The 22,908-nt window shown below is 33.6% G+C and overlaps 2 protein-coding genes across 2 annotated transcripts; one reads left to right on the forward strand and one right to left on the reverse strand.

The window, feature by feature from the left end:
• Positions 1-5,723: 5,723 nt before the first annotated feature.
• Positions 5,724-9,005, reverse strand: LOC130614679 (uncharacterized). The gene is made up of 3 exons (XM_057436115.1): positions 8,907-9,005; positions 7,595-7,906; positions 5,724-7,306 (listed from the first exon to the last, which is right to left on the reverse strand). Exons 2-3 carry the CDS (start codon positions 7,902-7,904, stop codon positions 6,210-6,212), a joined length of 1,407 nt encoding a protein of 468 aa, XP_057292098.1. The 5' UTR covers positions 7,905-7,906; positions 8,907-9,005; the 3' UTR covers positions 5,724-6,209.
• Positions 9,006-12,807: 3,802 nt separating this feature from the next.
• LOC130614329 (protein O-glucosyltransferase 2-like) lies at positions 12,808-21,957 on the forward strand. Its single transcript, XM_057435754.1, has 10 exons — positions 12,808-13,007; positions 14,422-14,627; positions 15,211-15,416; positions 15,912-15,989; positions 16,364-16,530; positions 16,797-17,034; positions 17,550-17,759; positions 18,258-18,347; positions 20,546-20,737; positions 21,822-21,957. Exons 1-10 carry the CDS (start codon positions 12,844-12,846, stop codon positions 21,837-21,839), a joined length of 1,569 nt encoding a protein of 522 aa, XP_057291737.1. The 5' UTR covers positions 12,808-12,843; the 3' UTR covers positions 21,840-21,957.
• The last annotated feature ends 951 nt before the right edge of the window (positions 21,958-22,908 follow it).

Below are 22,908 nucleotides of genomic sequence, written 5' to 3' on the forward strand. Positions count from 1 at the left end.
AATGCAACTCTTCAAAGAATGCTCAGTGTGTGGCAACATGAAGCTTGAAAAAGAAATTGATGATTCATTTTGCTGGAGAAGTTGGCACTGGTACTTTCAAAAGTGTTTCTCACTAGTGCTATGCATGAAATTGCAATTAACATTTTCCCTAATGGATCTCCAGTCGATTCACTCTAATGTTATTTCAATGATATTAGATCTTGACTTGCGAAAACCTGTCAATAGAAAATCATTTAACTGATGCAGAAAAAGAGATGTTGTCATCTTTGAAAACTGATCCAACAAACTTTGCTGATGTTATCATTGAACATGGGTATACTGGCCTTATTAATCAACATAATCAAATTATCAACATGATCAAATTATTGGTCTACACAGCCCATAACTTAGAAGCGTGCTTTTGCTTATGATGCAGTTGTGCTCCTTCTCAGGTAAGAGAACGATTTCTGCATACTCAAAACCACAATAGTAATAATATTTGATTACATTTTCTTCATCGAAAATGACGTCCTCTGTGGACTCTTCTAAAAATATAAAACATTTTTCGCGATACAGCCTAAGAGGAATTTCTCAAAAACCTACATTTTCTAAAAGTAAGTCATACCTGATGTAGATGACATATCTTGAATAAGTAAACACGGTTTAATGCCTCGCAACACAAGACAAATAAGCTCTGTGAACATCTACCTCATCCAACCAACAACCCAACACCGTCAACAATAGACGTGCAGCCTGAAAGAGGCGCCAAAGTCACCTTATTGATTTGTTTAATCAATTTGAATTTTTAGAGTTTCTTTATTTGCCGTGAAACTTCTTTATTTGCTGTGAACTTTCTTTATTTGCCGTGAACTTTCTTTATTTGCCGTGGACTTTCTTTATTTGCCGTGGAGTTTTTTAATTTGTCGTGACACTTGTGGGCCACCGTATACGGGAGGTTAAAATGCCGAAGGGACCAATGAAAATCGGTCGAGATACGGAAAGATCGAGATAACGGATGGTCGAGATAACGAGCACCGACTGTACAACAATTCAAACTGCTACATACAATGAAACTAAACAAATAAAAAATGACAGATTTACATGTAGCATTCTAAACAAAGAAAACACTTGAAGTGTATTGATGAAGAAAATTTCATCACACAAATCGATAACAACTTTAATGTTACTCTCAACAGACCAAACACTGGAGATACTCGCATATATTTCATTGTTTGTGTGGCTAAGTAAATATACAAATAAACATTAACAAATGTTACTGAATAAATACAAACAAATAATTTACTAGCTACAAGTGCTTGAGTAACTTTAAATGTTGGCAATTATATGAATTGAAACTTCACAAATCGATTTGTTATCCTTCACTAATACGGCTTTTCATTTTTTAAGACATCTAATGTTAGCTGTGTACAATACATAAAAAACTAGCATATATAACAAATAGTACGATACACAAGGGACGTACAAAAACACGGCACAACTCAACGTTCAAGTTTTGCAGATTGAATTTGACAAAATGGATGTGTACCTCCCCCTCGATATGTCATTTTTTAACAGAAAAGTCATCAAACACGGGACGAATGCATAACTAACACTTGAATTTTAACACTTTAGGAAATTCAATGATTTTGTTTTCTTCCTTATTCCTTCGTTACTATTTCAAATTTTAAGGACTTTCAAGGTTGATGGATGTGCTTGTGTAAGAAAGAATTCATACAACTCAAAGATATAAAGTTGGTCAAATTATCACTTTATTCTTTGTTGGGAAATATAACTTATTGAAAAAAATAATGGACATGAAACACGACATTTGAAATAAAGTTTTAGATGGTCGATCGTCGTTGCTGTTGTTGTTGTCATCGTTTAAAAGCTAAACATACCAAGTTTTTAGAAATTTAAAATTTTCTCTGTATGTTTTTTTTTAAATGTTACTTTTTGATCTGTGGGATCAAGGAGGTTGGATGGAAAATTGCTTTAGTTTATTGTAGCAAGTAAACAACTCTTTTTAGCTCAATAGGATTACTTTACTAAATAAAAAAATGTTCATTCCGAAAAAGCTTGGTCAAACATGTATCCCCATGTATCAGTTACCAAAGGCCGGTATTACGTTCAGCAGAACTTTTAAAAAACGTTTTTGCTCGTGTACTAATCTAATACAATACTCCAGACAGTATACTTGTCATTTCTAGAAAATGTGCATGATTCTTTGACTCACTATTGCCGAAAATGTTGGTTGAATAACTTATGGTAATATTGTAAATTTTAGCTTTGAACATTTTTTCTTTCTCTGATTTGACAAAATATTTCCAGGGCGCAACCGAAAAACAAAATTGCACCAATCAAAACAATCCATACTATCATTGAAACATGTCTTTCAAACACCTCCTGTATTGAGCGGCTTCCCAAGGTTTCTGTTTTAATTCTTCTTTTAAAGCGATTTTCTGTGCTATCAAAAACTTTCTTTTTGTATTCTTCCATACATTTTAAGTGAGACTGCAATATGTTGTTTCTAGGCGCCAATACATGAACAGTGACTTTGATGGGTATTGTATAAGCAAAGATTAACATTTCCTGTTGAAAACTTGAAGGATGTCCGTTTCTTATGAGATCTTCATTATACGATGCCATATCAGCGTTTAGCAGTGCAGCAAATGCCACTCCAGACCTAACCATATCACTCAGCTCTTTCACTGTTTTAGCCAATATAACATCTGCATCGTAATCTTTAAGAGCAATTTCAACTTCAGGGGAATCAGCTAGAACAGCAATTGTTTTTTTGCTGATATCTAGCGAGGAGGTTCCAGAAATGTTATCAGTTAGAGATGCTGTTAAACAGGAAGCAAATATGATACCACTCGCCATCCAAATAACGGTGACTATTCGACCAAAAGTCGTAGTCGGTGCAATATCTCCATACCCTACTGTCGTGAATGTAACTGCGCTTAACCAACACGCTGTTGCAAAACCAGAGATAAACGACCTTTTAAAATCAGAATTAAAATACATCTCGACCAGCCATATTATAATACTGAAAGTTATACTACATAAGAGCACCAAAAGAAGGATGTTAAAGCTGCTTATTATTCCAAATATAATTTTACTAGACATCAGAATCCTTTCCAATGGTAAGATGACAACTAAATTATTCAGTTCACTAAATTCATGAAGTGTAAGGTCACGTTGCCTTATTTTGTGCAAATCTTGAGGATCAATAAATTTAATAAAAGGCATCCAAATTGCTTTTTTGCCTGAGATATTTTTCAATCTACCTTGACCATATGTTGCATTGGAGTAGAATGTTCGCTTGAAGTCTTGAAAGGTGTCAAACTTTACTTTATAGTCCAACTTTACTGACGAACTACAGTAATGTTTTCCAACTTCAAACGCTGTCGGTATCATACCGATAACACGCGTGTGATTCTTATAAACATAAGGTTTGGTGTCAACATATATGACTTCAATTGTGTTTACTTCATTGTGAAAGAGGCAAAGAAATAGTGGCAGAATATTAATTATCTTCATAGTGTGATGTGTCTGTTATATAGCGAAGTTTGTTCACTTCTTCATTAAGTTAAATTAATGTGATACACCTTGTAAACGTAGATTTAAAATGTTTAATCGAAACTTCCAGTTAAAAATTGCCTGCAACTTTACTTAGTTATTTCAATACCTATGAACACCTGTTTTTAATAAATCACACAACTCATATTTGAGAGTAAATGAATTCCACAGTACATCATAAACTACATATGAAATGTTGTTACGATCACAGAACATTTTTCCTTGTTTAAAATCTTTGCTATATTAAATATGGATTGTGTTGATGAATATCAATACATTTTAGGTTGAACCAAAGAAGTATAAAATATATATGTACAAAAACAAGTGAATAGCCTTTTCAAAGAAGACCTTGTTCCTTTTTTGGTTCGTTTAAATCTTTTAAAAATTTTCTAATGTAGTTTAACTTCTGATCTGGAGCAGGTAAAGCTTGAATTAAGGAAGTCTCTCTTTACAGTGAGAAATCATGTTTAATTCTGCGTTTTGAGCTTCATGGCTTGGTTGTAAGGTTAACCCAAATGTAAAAGTAGAGAATGTTTTTGTAATATGTTGGTATTTGTTGCATTTCCTAGGAAAGTCTTAAAATTTGAGATTTTTTAAATTACTTATATATACACAATAATTAATCAGAATTTAAGACTCTCAACTTGTTTTCAAGCTTTTTGTAGCTACAATAGGGCGCCAAAATAAACATATTATACTAACCTTTAACAGTTGTTTTACATCAAATTGGAATTAAAAAAGCAATATTTTCCAACATAACAACTTCATCCCCAGAGCATCTTGTACTTTTTCTGACATCGAGACGGCGATGCGAACATGTTCCCGGTCCTGATGTCAGAAGATTTACAAGATGCTTTGGGGACGAGGTTGCCAAAACATGTATGTCTGCGCACCCTCAAACATAAAAATACATACTTCGGAGTTGTGGTAATATTGAAAAACTTAAAGATAAGGCGTAGCCTTACGCGTTTGGGCGTAACAATGGCGTAAGAAGGGCAGAAATTAAAAGGAGTAATCTACAAATACCATTTTGTGGTGAAATAAAGAAAAATTCATCCATTGTAACGGAGAGAAAAAATTATTTATTTTCACTTCTGCTGCCATATAATAAAGGGCGTAATTGACCACCTGTTGGCGCAAATTTGATGTTTATTTGATTAATATACACGCCATATAGATCAAAATTGAGCTGGTGCAATTAGAAAGTTGCAGAACAGATCCCTGAAATAAGTGTATTTTAACTCCTCTAATAGGGTAAAATCTGTAGCAATCAAAAACTCCATTATAGTGATACTTATTTGTAGTAGGAACCCCCGTCAAACCGTCTGAACTAAATAAAGCGTATATTATTGCAGCTTAATTTTTTTTATCCGCGTCAGCGCCAGTTTATATCATTCTCCGCCATTGTAGGGTATATCTATGGCAGGCCCGTAGGATTAAGAGCCATGCCCCGGCCCCCGCCTATCAAAAAATGTCAATATAGGTTAACATCGAGGAGAGTTGAGCAGACGATTTTTACCCAATCTAGGTTTTTTACTTGGTCAAAATTTCCAAATTAAAATATTTCGACCATGTGCTTCATAAAGAACCATTTTGCCATAAAAAATATTTGTCCCATAACACAAATTTACTTTCAGTAATTTCAGATTATACAATCTGGCATATGGCTATCCACACAGGGAAGACGTTCCACGGCCGGACCGGATCAAACATAAAAAAAAGCTTTGCGCATGCTCATTGTTAGCTCAATACGCAATCGAAACGGAAAATTGTCCGGTCCAAGAAGCTAGAAGAAAGATGAAAGTTTTCAACTTTTTTTCTGGTCCGCGGAGCGAATAACAATTTTGACCAATAACAAGGTACAAAAAATAGCCAAGTGACATCAACAAACGACCGGCAGCAGCAAGCACGTGGTTTTTATCCATATTATGTTGTTATTATTGTCGTAGCAATGTAAAAATTATTATTCGCTCTTTAACGTACTGGAGTAGAACGGAATGAAACAGAACAGATTTTTATCGTTATCCGGTCCGGTCCGCGGAACATTTTCCGTGTGTGGATATTGGCTTTTATACAATACGTAATACTTAGCACGTCAAAAAAACGACAATTTTTGCACAAAGAATGTTTTTCTTGCGTCTGATTAAAAGAAAAAACTTCATATCTTCTGCGATTTTTGTATTTAAAAAAACTGTGTAGTAAGTACTGGTCATTTTAGTGATACAGAAATTTTTTTTTGTTCAAATTAAAAGCTACCTCCATAAGGAAATATAACATTCATCTATCAAAGAACCACAACTTAACTTTTACTTTAACAAAATAGAACTTGTTAGAAACTTATTTAATACTAAATGTCATTCTCGTCCCCAGAACTCTTTAAGAACTTTCGAGGTTTATCTCTATAAGTTTAGTTTATCTCTCTTTATATCTCTCTTTATCTTTATTTATCTATATAAAAAGCTCTTGAGTGGAGAATAGCTAAATGAGAGAGAGAAATGAACTCAAAAAAAAGTTTTTTTCAAAAGTATATTCACTGCCTTTAAACAAATAGTAAAGGACGAAGTAATTTGTCTGATATAACTGATACTGAATATTCGAAACATCGACCGACTGGTTGGTTTAAAATTTCATAAGGGACTTAGCGTCTTTTTCTATCCTGCACCCTGTAAGTAATACAACGGTTTGTTTGTGTTCACGATTGGAAACAATTGTGCTCCTGAAAGGCATCGATGGGTCTGTTTATTGTAAACAACTTTTCCGCACATTCCACTGACAGAACGGTTATATAACTTCCCGTTATAACAAAAGTGAGATCTCTTATTTAAGCGGAATCCGAATCCACAAAATCCACCATGTTTTTCCCTGTAGCTTCTCCTTTTCGCAGCTAACTGTTTGCTCAAATTAAAAATGTCTCTTTCTTCTTTTTCGGCGGAGTCTCTCTCGCTGTTATAATCGAGAAAAAGTTTCTCCAACTGAGGAAAGCGTTTGAGATCACGCTGGTATACATGACCACCAAAACAGGACTGTGTGTACTTGTTATACAAACCGCTCCCACAAAGTCCGTAAAGACCTTTTGTGTACAAAAAGTTTCTAAAACACACAAGTGTATCTGGGTTGTATGCCATTAAACCGCATCTTGGGGTAACGACATTGTTGTAACAAAAATGCGATTTAGGGTTATATTTATTTCTTCCGCACGCCTCGGAATGTGTGGGCACTAAATTTTTTCTTTGTCCGGCCACTGTTGTCGATTTTTTTCTTAAATTCTTCAATCTATTATAATTCTGAAACCACTTCTTCGATTTGTTCTTGAGAAGATGGCGTCGAATACTTCTTCCCCAAAGTTGTAACTCCTTCGGAGTAAACAGTGGCTGGACCTGAAATGGTTTAAGTTTGGCCAACACTTGACCATGCATGCAGTAATGTGTACTCTTGCGGTACACGCGCTTGCCACACATGGCATAGTTCACCCGATTGTAAATTCTCTCGTAACAAAAATGTGTACCAGGATTAAAAATTTCACCAGCACAAATATTCATTATTTTTCCGTTCTGACAGACTTGACTTAATTTATCGTAGATATTACGAATGCATATTCCTTTTCGTAGTCTGTTGTACGTTTGCCCTTTAAAACAAAAAGAAATTGGTTTTCTGTAGAGTCTTGGTCCACAGGTTCCATAAACATACGAGTTGTAAGGACGATTTCGATAACAAAATTGTTTGTGGGGATTGTAGATCTTTTTTCCGCCTAAAGATAAAAGTACGAGTAAGTTCTCATATATTAAGATACTTGAACAGCGGTTCATTCGAAACGTATTCATGCGGATTAAACAACCATCAACCTCGTCACCAGGCCATCTTGTATCCTTTCTGACACCGGGACATGTTCGTCTCGTCGTTCCAGTTATAGAAAGGGGACAACAGGTGCTGGAAACGAGGTTAGGCAACCATTTGAATAAATACAGTAGCATCAACTAGCTATGAAGGTTTGGAAACCACACGCATGTTGATACATGGCAACGAATATTATACTCACAATACGAAGGCATGTATCTTATCAGCAAAGGTGGAAACCGTCGTGTTTTTATCGCCATTGGATGAATTAAAGATGGTAGCTTCATGATGTCACCATCATCTCCATCATCTCCCAAATCATCTATATCTCCATCATCAACAACTTGTGTTGCGTACCGACCAAAGAGAGATGGAGGAATGGGTTTACTTATTCGATGACGTAATTGCAGTATAGATGGTGGGTATACCGCTTGCGGTCCCCGATATAGTGTTGGCCACTGCGCACATGTTGTAGAGAGTACACAGATAAAGATTATTAGAGGGTAGACCATACCTAGAATTAAAAAAAAGAAGCTTAACATAACAACAGCAATAAAAGTAACGATGAACTATTAGTTTGAATTAATCAACTTTGACTACAGGAGTGAAATAAGTAGTTACCCCAGCTCCGTGTGGACCGAACACAAATATTGATTTTTAAATAAGTAATTCCTTAATAAATAACACCACAGACATTAACCAAACGCAAAACCCAAGGCTGAGTTTAAAAAAAAATTCAGTTTGACATCATACGATGCATATGCATTAACGTAAAATAGTTCTCCGAAAACGACGTTACTGCGCTCTACTTCAACCAAACTCAAATCCAGGGACTGTTGCGTTTCATACTTTAGGGATGCAATCGTTTTAAGAATGCTGAGGCAGAAAAGTGGATTTTGGGGACCATGCTTTATAAACGCTCTATAGATGCCGCCAACCAGCCGCCACTATCAGTATTGCGCCCAAACGCAGCTTTCTTTAATGCGGCTCTATCAGAAGATACATTTCTTCGCACGAAGACTTTGTTCGAAAGTTAACTAAGATGTGATAACGATAAATATGTTTTTTAACTGCAGTGGGGTATGTTATTTTCTGATAATCTTTATCAAAAAGATAAAATTTTCTGTTTTACTTGTATTCTCTTACTTTGATCTGGAAGGATAGAAAATCTTTCTATCCTTGTAGCTCTGATGTACTAAATATTATATCGTTAAATTCTAATAAACACCATCCCGAAAAATTAAGATGTAAAAACAGCTTCAGGCGATGTAAACAAACACGGTAAGCCGAAACAATATCCCGAGATGGTATTCAGGCATCGTAATTCGGACTTGTTTTATCTTGGAATAATTTAACATTTATTTTGAATAGAATTCGAGTTAACTGAATTTATGTAAGGGGGTAAGAGTTTTTTATTTAAAAGTTCAGAAAATTTACACAAACTCTACATCATGTACTACACAAGGCTTCCAACAATGCATTTAGAGGGGTAAAAAAGGAAATATTTCTCTCACCTTACAAACAGTCTTCACATGATGAACCAAATATCGTTTGTCTGTTCCTTATATTTTATGAGCTTGTGAAATTATCACATTCTGTATGGCACAGTTTTGTACTTGCGTTCTAATATGAGTTGTCTCAGTGGATGTGCATGACATGCTGTGCAGTTCTTTCAACAACCATATGCATGTTTACATGAAACCACTGCGTGAAGAGATCAGGTTATTTGTGATCAGAAGCAAAAAATGTTTCTTGAGAACTTGGATCTAAAGAAAAGTCCAACACTTTTCTCTAGATCCAAGTATAGATGCAAGTAGCGGAAACATTGATGTAAAAATCGCTAGAAATTTGAAGTCATCATTCGTCCGCTAAACTTTTTAGATGTTAAATTTGCTACAAAATCTCCTTTTTGCCATCGTTCTGTGTAATAATAATGCAAGAAAGGGCCGACCACTTTTCAAATAATACTTGAAAGTACAATGTGCGTATATCAACCCATCTATTTTTACATATTTTCAAATGTAAACCAACTAATATAACCATACTCCTATCTAAAAAGAAAGAATGCCATGATTGCTACACACAAGGTCTGTTCTAGCATCGTTCTTTAAAAAAAGACTACACGAGTTGGGAACGAGGTTGGGTTCGCTGAAATTCTTCTCTTTAAGGCCAATATCTGTTCCGAAAACGTTCCGCTAAATCAAACCAAAACAAAGCTTTGCGCATGCTCATTGTTAGCTCATTACGCAATCGAAACAGACTATTGTCTGGTCCGAGAAGCCAGAAGAAAGTTTAAAAGTTTTCAACTTTTTTTCTGCTTCGCAGAGCGACTAGTATTTTTGACTAAATCCAGTCTGGTCCGCGGGGCGTTTTCCGTGTGTAGATATTGGCCTTTAGTTTAAAAGATATACAAACATAATGCTTGTAAAACATTTATGCAATAAAAAAAGTTTACATTGATACTGACACAGCACGCTTTGTTGCCATCACTGCATATTCCCCATATTTATAGTCCTGTAAACATTGTAAAAATAACCTAACTAGGCTTTTTTGTCTTTTTGATGCAACTCCAGAACAAAAAAGAGACAAAGACCCTGGGATTGAGATTGGGTCAAAGAAAACACTTTTTTAAAAAAAACCTGTCTATTTAGCAAAGGTTTTTCCCCAGGGCTTTTTGCCTTTTTGATATGAGAGATGACGTCTATATCAAAAAGACAAAAAACGTTGGGGACGAGGGTGGGTAGCTCACATTAAGATTTTTACAACCTTGCGCAAGAACTATTTGCTTCTCCATGGCGTTGCGCACGGGAGAAGGGGGGAGGGGGCAGAAACGAAATGGAAAGGAGGAAAGAGCGAAGAAATAAAATGCAACTTTTGTCTGTTATGTAAAAAAGATCGAGACAATAACCAAGGCAAAAAACATGGTGTAAAATTCACAAAACACGTTTGTTTGTTATTGTTTTGTTCAGTTGTGTTGTGTGAGAGGAGAGGGTTTTGATTTGAAGTAGTTTTCTTTCCCGGAAGTAAATTTAACTAATGGTTCGTATTCTCTATTCCTTTGGGTCAACCTACGACCTAAAATGTAAATTTTAAAGTGAAAGGTATAGCAGCTAGCCAGCTAGCCAGCTAGCTTGCTACATATTATGATGAGTCAGCTGTACTAGCTATAGCTAAAAGTCGTCTATAGACTTTACATATTTAAAAACACGTTAATGCTAAATATCTAGCTAGCTGTCTGGTATTACGCCATTAACAAAGTATAAGCTATTTTACTTTCTAGATACATAGCTACATATACTTTTTTTTGTGTAAAATTTCAACTTTATACTCATATCTGCCCTGGCAAGATTGCTGTTTATTTCCTTCAGTCAATCATGGCACAAAAAATTAAAAGTGTTTTAATTTTTGTTCAGCTAGATTGGGGGTTAAATTTCTTAAAAATCTGCATGCCAAATGTGTCATAATTCAACAAGCAAAACTTTTCCTTTTGTTAGACTTGTATTTTTATTTTGATATTTACAGACAATACTCCGTTATCGTTAGAAACAGTTAAAATAGCAATTTAGATCAGATTGTTTTTAATTGTTTTATATATATTTATAAATTAAAAAGTTTTCAAGCAGAATTTTATTTATGCTTGAATAATAAACATTAGCTTCTTTACCTTTACCCCCATCACCCATTGCTGTCAAATTTAAGTTTGACATAGTTTTTCTTAGGTTGGCAATCCTTGTCTTTTTTAATTATTATCGTTGTTTTCCATAAACAGAACATGCGAATTGTACAATCCACAAGGTTTTATCTGACCCTGCATATTGTCAAACTTAATTTTTTTTGAGAAACAGAGATATAAGAAACCATAAAAGCATTGTGTGTCCTGTTTAAAAGTGCCATCATTAAACATGTAATCATTATTGTTCCTGGACCCTTTCTGACGTAATCCTATGCAAAAAAATCATTAGGAGAAACTCTTTTTCAATTTCGGTTTTGTCAACACCTGGGCCCTAGATTTTTTAATCGCTGTGTTATGCCCCACTTTGTAATAAATGTCCCACCTTTGTCATAAACTGTATCTTTGTAACATCTGCCCCACTTTGTAATTATGTTGCCCCACTTTGTAATAACTTTTGCCCCAATTTGTAATTTCAGAGCTGCCCCACTTTGTAATTCATTGTTGCCCCACTTTGTAATTTTCAGAGCTGCCCCACTTTGTAATAATGTTTTTTTTTTTTAAAACAAACACCAGAAAAACAACAGGGTATATGTGTTTTTTGCATTAGTATTTTTTTCATCACATTATTCAAGGCGTAAAAACAATGAAATAACTTCTGAATGATAACCATCAAGTTGTTGTGAGTTTTGATAAAGTTAGTTGGGTTGTAAGAGGATAGAGGTTTATAGCATATTATCAGCATAAAGATAATTCAATTATAGTTACATCAAATACACTTGTTTTTTTGGGGCTAGACTGGATAGGATAAGCTTTTGGACACCGATGTATACTCACTTTAATGGATTTTGATTTTGGGAATAGTTTTGGACCGGTTTTTATAATTACTTATTGTGAAACCCGGATTAACATTAGAAGGAAAACATGTTTTGCGAATTTCTTATTCTGATGATATTGTTATGGAATTTAAGGCTCATATTGTTGAGTTATATTCATCCCATGCAAGAAGACAGGTATGACATGGAGAATCCAAAATCCCAGTGCTTTCACTGTCACTCACAGAAACAAATTTTCATAAAATTAATGACATGTTTTATTTAATTGACATGTTTCGACTTTGCCAAATATAAAAAATTTAGTTACATACAATCTTTATACACAATTTTTCAAAAAATTAATTAAATATTTCCCAAAAGTACAATTTTTTTATTAAATGAATTTTACAAATCAATATTAATGCTAAACTAACATAAACAATATTGAATAAGCGGCTAAATACAAAACATAAAATTAAATTGATAAATTGATGATGCAATGCTTAACTTGTTTATTGAGTTCTGGTTTCAGGCAAGAAACATGCATACCCTTTTTGAGTTTTCTTTGCCAATCAGTGTCTGCATAATCTAAAATGGAAAAACAATTTTTATTACATAGTAATTTACAATTAAGATTTGACTGCATATGCTTAAATATTTGTGAGTTTTTATCAGTTTTTAAATGTTATTTTACTCTACTAGAAATGTGCCTGGTGGTTTCAAGCACATAGCTAGCATTACAACTAGCACAAACAAATTTATACACAAATCCAGATTTCTAAGATTCAGAAACTCTGTCCTTGCATGAAAAATAATCTTTAATTTTACACGACTTAAAAACGAGGCACACATTGATTTCTTTACACATCTTATTAACAAGTTGATTGATTTTTTTTAGCAGTGTCACACGTTAGTAGATTCTATGTTTTAGGTTCCCTCTGTTTTTAGGTATAATATAAATGAAGTATGTATATTAAAACTTGTGTTATCATTTTTACAACATTGGCATGGACAACCTGCAAGAAGTTAGATGTTAAAAACACTTTTGTATATGGACCTGCTCTGAATGCTGATATAGTTTTACCAACAAGATATTTTTTTGTTCATGCTGTGGACTCGAAAGGAAAGAAGTAAGGTTATGGGTATATATTTGTTTTTCTTTACTAAAGTATACAGACCGAGATAATTTTTATTGACTTCAAGATAGTTTCTTATGAAGTTCTGTTTTACAATTATTTTTTTATTGTGTTACCTTTGTCATTTTTTTTGTTTGAAACCGATTCCTTTAATTTTATAATTTTTTTTGCTTTGATTTTCAATTGTTGGTTTCTCTAAGCTAATAACGTTGTCCGTATGTTTTTTCACATGTTATTTGCATGCAATGAGAATTTTTTGCATGTTATGTATGTGCGTAATTGTAATTTTTATGTAATACCATTAATTTAAAATCTCTGTACATGCCTTTTTGTGTACCAAAGGAATATTTTATGTTATGGACTTTTCCATAACATTCCTTAATTTAGTGCCAGCCATTCTGCACACCTCTCACGTTGTGGAAAAAAGTTAGCAAATTCAAACAAGTTTGAATACTTTAATATCTGAAATATTATCTTTTTACATGCATAAGAGCTTTTAAGACTAGATAATGACGATCATAATGGCGTCAACTTAGCTTTAGCAATAAACATTAAACTAATTACATAGTGCTGCATGGCAAACTCATAACTTTACACCATCATAAGGTCTATCACAAAATTCAGAGTTTAGGACAGGCGTAATTAAAACAGATCCCTATAATTAATTGCAATTATGTAACAAAAAACTTACTTTTTACAGTATCTATCTTTTTACAGTATATACAGTTGACTCTCTCTAATCCCAATCCCCATTATCCGAATCTTTCTTTAATCCGAAAACCTCTATAATACGAAGTAATTTTCCAAGTCCTTTTGGCTAAATTCTCTCTATAATCCGAATTTTTAAGTGTAAATATACCATTAACACTTTTGAATGTTTTTGTTTTTCGTAATTTAAATCTCTGTCGAATTCGAATGTTTCGATTTTTTTGTAAGACAAAGAGAAATGTGATTGAATGCAATATAAGCATATTAGAAGATTACAGCATGTTTTCAAACTTTGGAGATCATGTAATGACTGCTTTAAAAAATGTAAATAGGACGCTTGATTTAGACAATCTTAGTAACAAGAAGCAAACAAGGATTGAACACTTTTTCAAAAATAAATATTGTATCAAATTGTTAAAAAAACTTACTTATTCGTTTTTATTTTTCACCTTACTTCTCTTTTAATTTTTTTTTAGAAAAGTTCGATTTCTCTCTCTCTCTTATCCGAAATTTCACCCTAAAAACCTGGAAATTCGAATTAGAGAGACTTTCTACTATCCGAAACTCTCTGTAATCCAAATAAAAAGTTCTCCCCTTGAGATTCGGATTAGAGAGAGTCAACCGTGTACGGTGATACCAGAGGGAATGGAAATTAAATTATTTTTTTGAAATTTGTGTTTATTTATTTATTTATTTATAGTTATACCAGCTCACCTGGAAAGGATACATTTACATTTGAGATATCTTCATCCAGTTCCAGTAGAGTTCGTGCATGGAAAGAAGTGTTGGACAGAAGTGATGGTTCGTTTCTTGTTCGGTTTCGATTATACGACAGTCACGAAGATTTATATATTGAAGTTAAACATAATGGCCAGCCAGTGGCGAAGTCACCATATCGTATCAAAGGTATATTACGTGGTTGATTTTGATTTTAAGCAAAACAGAATTATTTTAAAAGGGAAACATGAGAAAACTGATGCTTACTGTGAATAATTGTTTATGTTAAACATTAAAAAAAGAAAAGCATTTTTTGTTATTTTTACATTTCTTTTGTTAAGACAGATTTGCATTGGACGTTATGTTGAAAATTTAGAAATTATTGAAAGAATACACACTTCCTAATTAAATTTCTTCCCTGTGTATCAGCTTTGGTTTATTTATGAATTTATATCTATATTACTTTCTGAAGTCAAATTGAGCTAAAACATGCATGCTACTTCTTTACTGTCAGAAATTTCCACAAATTTCATCAATTGTCATCTCATTGCTAAAATTGAATTTCCACAAAATAAATTTTGTTGGCTGATTCGTAAATTAATTAATCACAAATTTTGCGTATTCGCGCTAAAATGTTACGCCATTGTAATTTTTACTAATAGGAAGATTTTTACTAATAAGAATAAAGTATATAAAGAGAATTCAAAAAATGAATTGAGACTAAAATAAAATACACATATCAACATTTTTATCAACTGTTTATTTACCAAAGGGATGAACTATCATGAACAATGCAACTGTCCGCATCCTAATGACGACATTTGGTTAAAGACAATGTCTTGTCCACAATCACACCAACAAATTGAAGAAGATTTAAAACCATTTGAGAAGGTTGACTTAGATGTTATCTTTAAAAAAGGAGTCAAACAATTTGGAAGAAATCATGCTGTTTGTTATTACAGTGTTGTCAATAATGAGGTATGAATTGATATATACTTTGCATTGAACAAGAAAAATGTGACAATGCTCTACATACAGGGTGGCCACCATTCCTAGAAACTCTAAGGAATGTAATATTTTGAAAAAACTCCTGGGCAGTTGTAAAATTAGGAAAATGCTCCTGTAAAAGAGTTCCTGATTCTCTTTGTTAGGTGTTTAATTTTCTTAAACTTGGAAACTGTTTACATATATACATGTTTTTCTCATTAAAATTTCTGGCCGAACTGTATACCGAAGCAAAACAGATACAGGTTTTCCCATTTTTTGCACTTTTCTGTATATGGTAAAAATCTATAGTAGCTTGACCTCGCAACAGGCACAAAGTAAATAGACTGCTTATCAATTTTCTTGTCACTCCAAACTTTTCCATAGATAATCTCAAAAATAAACTAGCATTTGAAATTACCTGTCCAGATTTGTATTCACCCCATTGATTTTTTGTTTTTTAATGTATTATTAACCTATTTTGTTTAGATATACCGAAAATGCTATGGTGAGCATGTGGGATTTGCAATGTTTATGGATGCTTGGCTCCTATCTCTAGCAAGAAAGGTGATATATAACTCAGTAAACATTAGATGAAGTTCTACAACGGCGCCTACATGAAAGTTTCAATTCGCCTTGAGTGAAATTAACCTTGATAACTCGTTTTTACACAAGGTTTTATTCTGCCCAGAATGAAATAAATTTTTAGGCTGCAGTTATCGACCATATCATAACTGCACATGCGCAGTGGCACTCACTTAACGTCTTTTTGATTTCAGTCTTTATGTGTGTTTTTTTGAGCACGCAGTTCAACTTTAATTTTGTCATAAAATCTGACATGAAATTGGGCTAAAACACTTTCATTTTGGGGATGTACATATGAACGTCGTCTATGTATAGCCTTGAGAACAAATCAATTCTATTGTTTAATGCATTTTTAGGTTCGACTTCCAGACATGGAGTTTTTCTCAAATCTGGGTGATTGGCCTTTAAGTAAGCATGGCAAAGAACCGATTCCCGTTTTTTCTTGGTGTGGATCGGATGACACTTACGATGTTGTCATGCCAACTTACGACTTAACAGAATCTACTTTGGAGTCTTTGGGCAGGTACATACCATTACAGAGTGGGGAAACGCCTGTACTATGGAAAATACAGTTTTTTTTTTTTACTTTATAAGATTAGAAAGTGTGACCATGGTGTTCAAGATCTATACGTGACTTTTCACAATTTTACACGCTGATTTGAAAAAAACCAACCCTTCACTTAAGCATTCATAATACATTTACTAAAACTTTGTTCTGCGTTTTTCTTTTGAAAGTTTAGATTTTCCTGGTTTTGTATAACTCAGGATAAATACAGATTTGTTTTTTAGAGTTTCTCTTGACATGCAGTCTGTGCAAGGAAATACAGGACCGAAATGGAAACAAAAGATTGAGAAAGGATTCTTTCGCGGGCGTGATAGTCGTCAAGAGAGACTTGATTTAGCCGTGCTCGGACGTTCTAAAACGGATTTGCTGGATATCGGGTTAACTAATTTTTTCTTTTTTCCATACGATGAGAAGAAATATGGACCAAAGCTTAAGCATGTTTCCTTCTTCGATTTTTTTAAGGTAAAGTTCCTGGTTGGTATTTTTTTGTCTTATTACGAAGCTCTTTTTATATTTTTGGAAAATTAAGAGACGAGAATATTCAAAAAAAAAATATTGCAGTCTGACTATATTCTTCATCAGGAAGCTAATCATGAGGGAAAAAAGATACCGAAAAACATTAGACTTCATATATTTTTTTTGTTATGGTACTGAAATTTTCTATAGTTTAATTGGTCAAAATCTTATGTTCAAATTCCCTACCAATCACTTGGAATTAGAAAAGAATAAAAAAATTATTAACCTTAATTTCATTTTTATTAATTTTTCTGTAATTAATAGTCTGAAAATTTAATACTACGTGAAATAAAAAAATCCCTCGATTTCGGCGCGCGAAAATTAAACTGCGGCAATAATGAAGTCATTTCTTTAAGTACCAATCAAATTATTTACTGACTTTTCGATCCAACAGAAAACTCTATCAATACAAACAGTTAATTATGTCGCGTTTGTTATATACAACGTTTTCTTATTTGCAGTATAAATATCAGATCAATGTAGATGGTACCGTAGCTGCGTATAGATTTCCATATTTACTTGCTGGTGACTCAGTTGTGTTTAAGCAAGATTCACCGTACTATGAGCATTTTTACCATGATTTACAACCCATGAAACATTATATTCCTTTCAAAAGAGATCTCAGTGACTTGTTGGATCAACTAAAGTGGGCGAAAGCGAATGATGCCAAGGTAAGCTTTGTTTTGTGGAGATCGTTCCTTTAACATGTCTGTCTAGTCACTACTCTTGGAAACTCTCAGATACTCTTGAAAATGAAATATCCACCTAGAAAATGCTCCCGGAATGTTGCAGAAAAAGAAAAAACTCCTTGAAAATTAGTTTTCTGAATGTATTTTTAATTACGGTCTATATTTTTAGTCACCAAGTTATGGAACCTGTTTGCATTTTCCTCATTAGAATTTCTGTTTTTTGTCGGGCCAATTTACTCCTATAGAATGTCAAAGTAATAGTCCTGAAAACCCCTGAATTTATCTTTTTAAGAATGAATGTGCAGTTTTTTTAAGGAATAAAATTACCTCTTTTTTGATTGAGAGAAGAGAGGCGAAAGACATGTTAATATTTTATTTAAATTTATTTTAGTATATGGTGACATGACATCAGTAACCTCACAATTTTTATTTATTATTGTTTGTCTGTGCTATAATCCAATAAAAATCAAAAATTTTTAGGCCAAAAATATTGCTTCAAATGGGCAGAAATATGCACGTGACAATTTGCTGTGTGATAGATTATATTGTTATTCCTACGTTCTCTTTAAAGTAAGTTATTCTTTTTCTTTATTTTTGAATTTCCCCGCCCGAAAGCGTAGGAAATTCTTTAAAACCGTCGTTTTTTTCTTTCGGAGCATTTTTTGAGAAAAAATCGACCCTGGGATTTCACGTTCCTCTGAGAGGAGGATAGTATTGGTATAACTGACTAACTAACTAACCTTGTCCCAAATGGTCAACTGCAACGTCACAGATTTAAACTTCGTACCCAAGCTCTCTAAGTACTGGGAATTCATTAAAATGACGTTTCAGGCCAAAATTGGTATTTGTTTTCGACAAAATTTGGTACAGTTAACAAAAAAAGCATGGTGAACATGGGTGACATCAAAATTTTGATTTCTTGTTACCGAAATGTTATTTTAGGCTAAAATTGGTTCAAAAATTAAAACTACTTTATTTTCAACAAAATTTGGCACAGTAAACAAAGAAAGTATGCTGAACATAATGGTGAGATCAAAATTTTGATTTTTTGGCACGTTAATTGTCAATTTAGGCCAAAATTGATCCAAAAATTAAAACTACTTCATTTTCCACAAAAATTAGCAAAATTAACGAAAAAAGTATGCTGAACATAATGGCGACGTCAAAATTTTGATTTTTGTCACCTAAATGCCATTTTAGGCCAAAATTGGTCCAAAAATTAAAACCACTTCATTTTCGGCCAAATTTGGCACAGTTAACAAATAAAGTATGCTGAAAATGATGATGATACAAAAGTTTGATTTTTTGTCACCTAAATGTCATTACAGGCCAAAATTTGTCCAAAAATTAAAACTACTTTATTTTCGACAAAAATTAGCACAGTTAATAAAAAAGTATGCTGAAAATGATGCTCACATCAAATTTCGATTTTTTGTCAACTAAATGCCGTTTAAGACCATAAACATTTCAATCGCAAGACTTTCAACCATGAATGATAGGCTGTATTTTTGTTAGCAATTTCTTTTAAAATGTGAGTTTTTTATGACACGTTTCGTTTTGTTTGCGTTTGTTGTAAGATATAATGTCACTTGTGTGCTTTATATTCAGCTTCATGCACCAAACCTCTTCGAATGTTTGACACGATAACACAACGAATTAGCAGGTTATCATCAAATATTTTACTAGCGAGCGGAAATTCTTAGAGCCCATAGGGCTTCTTGTTATTTATTAACTGTGTCCAAAGTAATTTTCACGCAATAATCTCCGTGAATTTTTCTCAACTCTTTGTTCTCCTTTTCGCGAGAAGAAATTTGCGCGGATCAAGTGTTTACAATTTTTTTGCGAAGATTAAATTCTGCGAATGAGAAGAAACAATAAGGAATAATGACTGGTAGGTGAAAGTGAAAACGTAAATAGCGGGACTGTAATTGATGACGATTAAGGAGAATTCTCTTACATGTATGAGAATTTTCTATGATATCTTTCCATCCCTGATTTATTTAACTAGTTTATTCATACACCATTTTATTTTTACAGAGCATATAACTTCAAATTTTTTTTTTTGAGAATTAATTTTCGCGAATGGCAGACTTTTGTACATTTCGTATATCGCGAATTTCTTTCCCGCGCCGTAATCAAACGTCTTAAAGGTTAAAAAAATATTATAATGGTTGTTTGTGGAACCAAATAGCAGCTACAAGTTATGCTACGAAGACACTAAACAACGAATGCGATCAAATTCGTCCCCAGAGCCTTTTGTCTCTTTTTTTAGGCAAAAGCCGCTGGGGACGAGTTTGCGAATGGGATGTATTTTTATCGACCGTGTTATAGCAAAATAAAAAAAATTTAAATTCCCCTCATCAAATACGTTTCAGTCAAAGACATTGGTTACGCATTTTCTGGTGGGAAGCTTTCGTCAGCAAATATAAGTCCGCATTTTGCATAAAAATCCAATCGCAAAAAAAATTATTGCAAACCTCTTAATCACAAATTTATTTAAGTTTTTTTTCCTTTAACAAGGAAAAAAAAATTTAGCTATAAACCTAGAGGTGGAAAATTACTATTACGAAAGTACTTTTTTAATGCCCTGTGAAGATTGTTTAAGAAGACTAATACCGCTATCTGCTTTCTCTTTTCCTTACTCTAGTTTTTACACATCAGAATGTTTTTTGTCAAAGTGTATCTAATTCTGAAATCGAATTAGGTGTCTCTTTCTGAAGTTTGAATTACCCTAGGGTTATTTTTAAGTATTCTACTATTATTCGTAGGAGTATTCTCGACGGTTGATACAAAAGCCACGTGTTAGAGACGGCATGGAACACATTCCACAACCAGCTGGAGCCGACGCTGCATGTAAGTGTCGTCGTGACGTTAAACCTAAATCTAAGAAGAAATCGAAAACCAAAACACCTGACGATAATGCAAAACAACAACAAAAACAACAGCAACAGAAAAGCAAGGTAGTCAATTTTTGTTCGCCTCTTAAGTTCTTAACCTCTATATTATAATACCCGTATACGTCTGTCCGTCCGTCCGTCCGTCCGTCTGTCTGTCACGCAAAATGGTAGCTTAGCTGCGAGACGCACGCAATGCGGTATAAAAAGGACGGGCGAACCCGTGGATTTTTCCACGGGCTAACGACTAGTGTTTTAGAAAATAGATGAATTGGGCTACCCAATGGTGTACGAACATTGACTCTCTTTTTATAGATTCAAATTTGAAGATTTTCGTTGATATATTAACCTTTTTTCAATTTACAGTGTTTTCATAAGAAAGGGAGGGAGATTTAAGATTTTGATATTTTCGGAAAGAAATTAAAATACTTGATAAGATTTTAAAGGTAATTCCATTAGAGGAAAACAAAGTATTGTTGTAGCTATTTCTGTGTTTTGAAATTAAAAACATCTTCTAAAATTAAAACCGAGGACCATTGAGGAAAAAGTTGTTAAAATCTACTTTTAGAGGAGATTCCTTAAGTTTTGAGTAGACCTGAGAAGTTGTGGCAACCCTTGATACCAAACATAGGTCTTTTCCAAATTTTTTCCAAATAGTCTTTTTGATACTAGACTAGGCTCTGAAGAGAATGATTACTGATTAGTCCATTTAAGTTGTTTTTCTCATTTTTTTCATATTTGTTAAATTTTTTTTAAAAAAAATCACAAGCATATTGCAAAAATCAGGTTTTTGATTACTCTTTTTGCTCTGCAATGGAGGGTGCAGCAGAATATCTACCGAAATTTATTTAAAATTATAATGTTATCTTAATAAGGTACATTTATACTCAAATACACTATCTAAGGTAGCCCACTTATTCAGAAAAATCGGATACTGAAACAAGTATTTCAACAAGAAATTGTGTCAAAAAAAAGATTAAAAGCCTTGTAGGGTTCGCCCTACGGAGTTGGACCATTTACCATACCTTTTCTGAAGCTTCAATACCTAAGCCATAACATAGTGCTAACATAAATGTTTCCCTTTCAGTTAGCAAGTAAGCAGTTGAAAATACCTATAATTCCAGCCCTTTGTTTCTTTCTTTTTTTTTAGCCACACGAAGAACTATGAAACAACAGTTAACCGAAATCGTGAAAACACGTTCTATGTTTTTAGGAACATGTATTTATAATTTTATTTTTTCAAAACTAAACCATACAAGTAGAATATAAATGTTAAATTTCACCAATCTAATGGATTCTGACAAATGCACTACGCAAAAATTAATACCACGAAAAAATTTTTTCTTAATTACAATGTTATGTATGGACTAAATATATATGGACTTTTCAATTCCATCGAAGTCACTGTTTGGCCGCAACACTGAGCTTAAATCTAATACTTTTCCACTGATTTATAATTTGGATTGTCTAAAATTCGTAAAGAAAATTAAAAAAGACAGGTAGGACAAATTAGCAATCGAAATCAAAAAAAATACCATTTAAAAATGCCTGTATAGATGCTATCCACTTTGTCACACCGCCGGCTGCTATGTGTAGGTTCGTGTAGGTTTTACTTGGCAGCGAAAAAACATTCAAATTTTGGTGGCAAATTGAGTATTAAAAGCAAACGTAATTGATGGCAGCTGCATAGGCGAGGTTGTTTTGGGTAAAATAAACAGTTTTATAGGTGATTCGTTAACCCGAATGGAATTTTTGACGCAGGCAAGTGCATGTGAGGGTGGCTCCAATGCGCAGTGGTTGAGATGTGCGATGGAATTGCTGTTTAACAACCGCACCAACCCCCTAGTTTTTGCTGCTAGTCTTCGAAATCTTTTAACGATAAGTAGAGGAAAATTTTGAAACTGTCTTCCTTGCAAACCATCTACGGCTAATAAGTACGTTTAATTTGGAATTGCAAACAGCAAGGGTATCTTCTTGAACGACTTTAGCTACAATAACGAAAGTGATAGCATGGAAGAAGATTTTGCTTTTGCTTGAAGGACAGTACTCCTTCCCACGCCAACAAAAATTTACGCGGCGAATATTACTATCTCAAACGGTACACCCGTTTTCGCAGAAGGGATAAAACGTATTACATTTCCCGGCAAATTCAACACGACGAGCGATCGGAAAGACGAGATGACGGCAATGGAAAAGTATTTGAGTTCCACCATGAAATAGCCGAGCAAAAGCAGAAG

Source organism: Hydractinia symbiolongicarpus, chromosome 11 (assembly GCF_029227915.1).
Source record: "Hydractinia symbiolongicarpus strain clone_291-10 chromosome 11, HSymV2.1, whole genome shotgun sequence".
In the NCBI taxonomy this organism is placed as follows: Eukaryota; Metazoa; Cnidaria; class Hydrozoa; order Anthoathecata; family Hydractiniidae; genus Hydractinia; species Hydractinia symbiolongicarpus.

What these genes read in the sequence shown, in the direction of transcription:
- LOC130614679 (XM_057436115.1), bottom strand. Translation starts at nt 7,904, where the DNA reads ATGGTCTACCCTCTAATAATCTTTATCTGTGTACTCTCTACAACATGT. An exon ending in AAGATACATGCCTTCGTATT is followed by an intron (nt 7,307 to 7,594) that starts GTGAGTATAATA and finishes TTTTATCTTTAG; the next exon opens with GCGGAAAAAAGATCTACAAT.
- LOC130614329 (XM_057435754.1), top strand. Translation starts at nt 12,844, where the DNA reads ATGTATATTAAAACTTGTGTTATCATTTTTACAACATTGGCATGGACA. An exon ending in ACAGTGTTGTCAATAATGAG is followed by an intron (nt 15,417 to 15,911) that starts GTATGAATTGAT and finishes TATTTTGTTTAG; the next exon opens with ATATACCGAAAATGCTATGG. An exon ending in ACTTTGGAGTCTTTGGGCAG is followed by an intron (nt 16,531 to 16,796) that starts GTACATACCATT and finishes TTTGTTTTTTAG; the next exon opens with AGTTTCTCTTGACATGCAGT.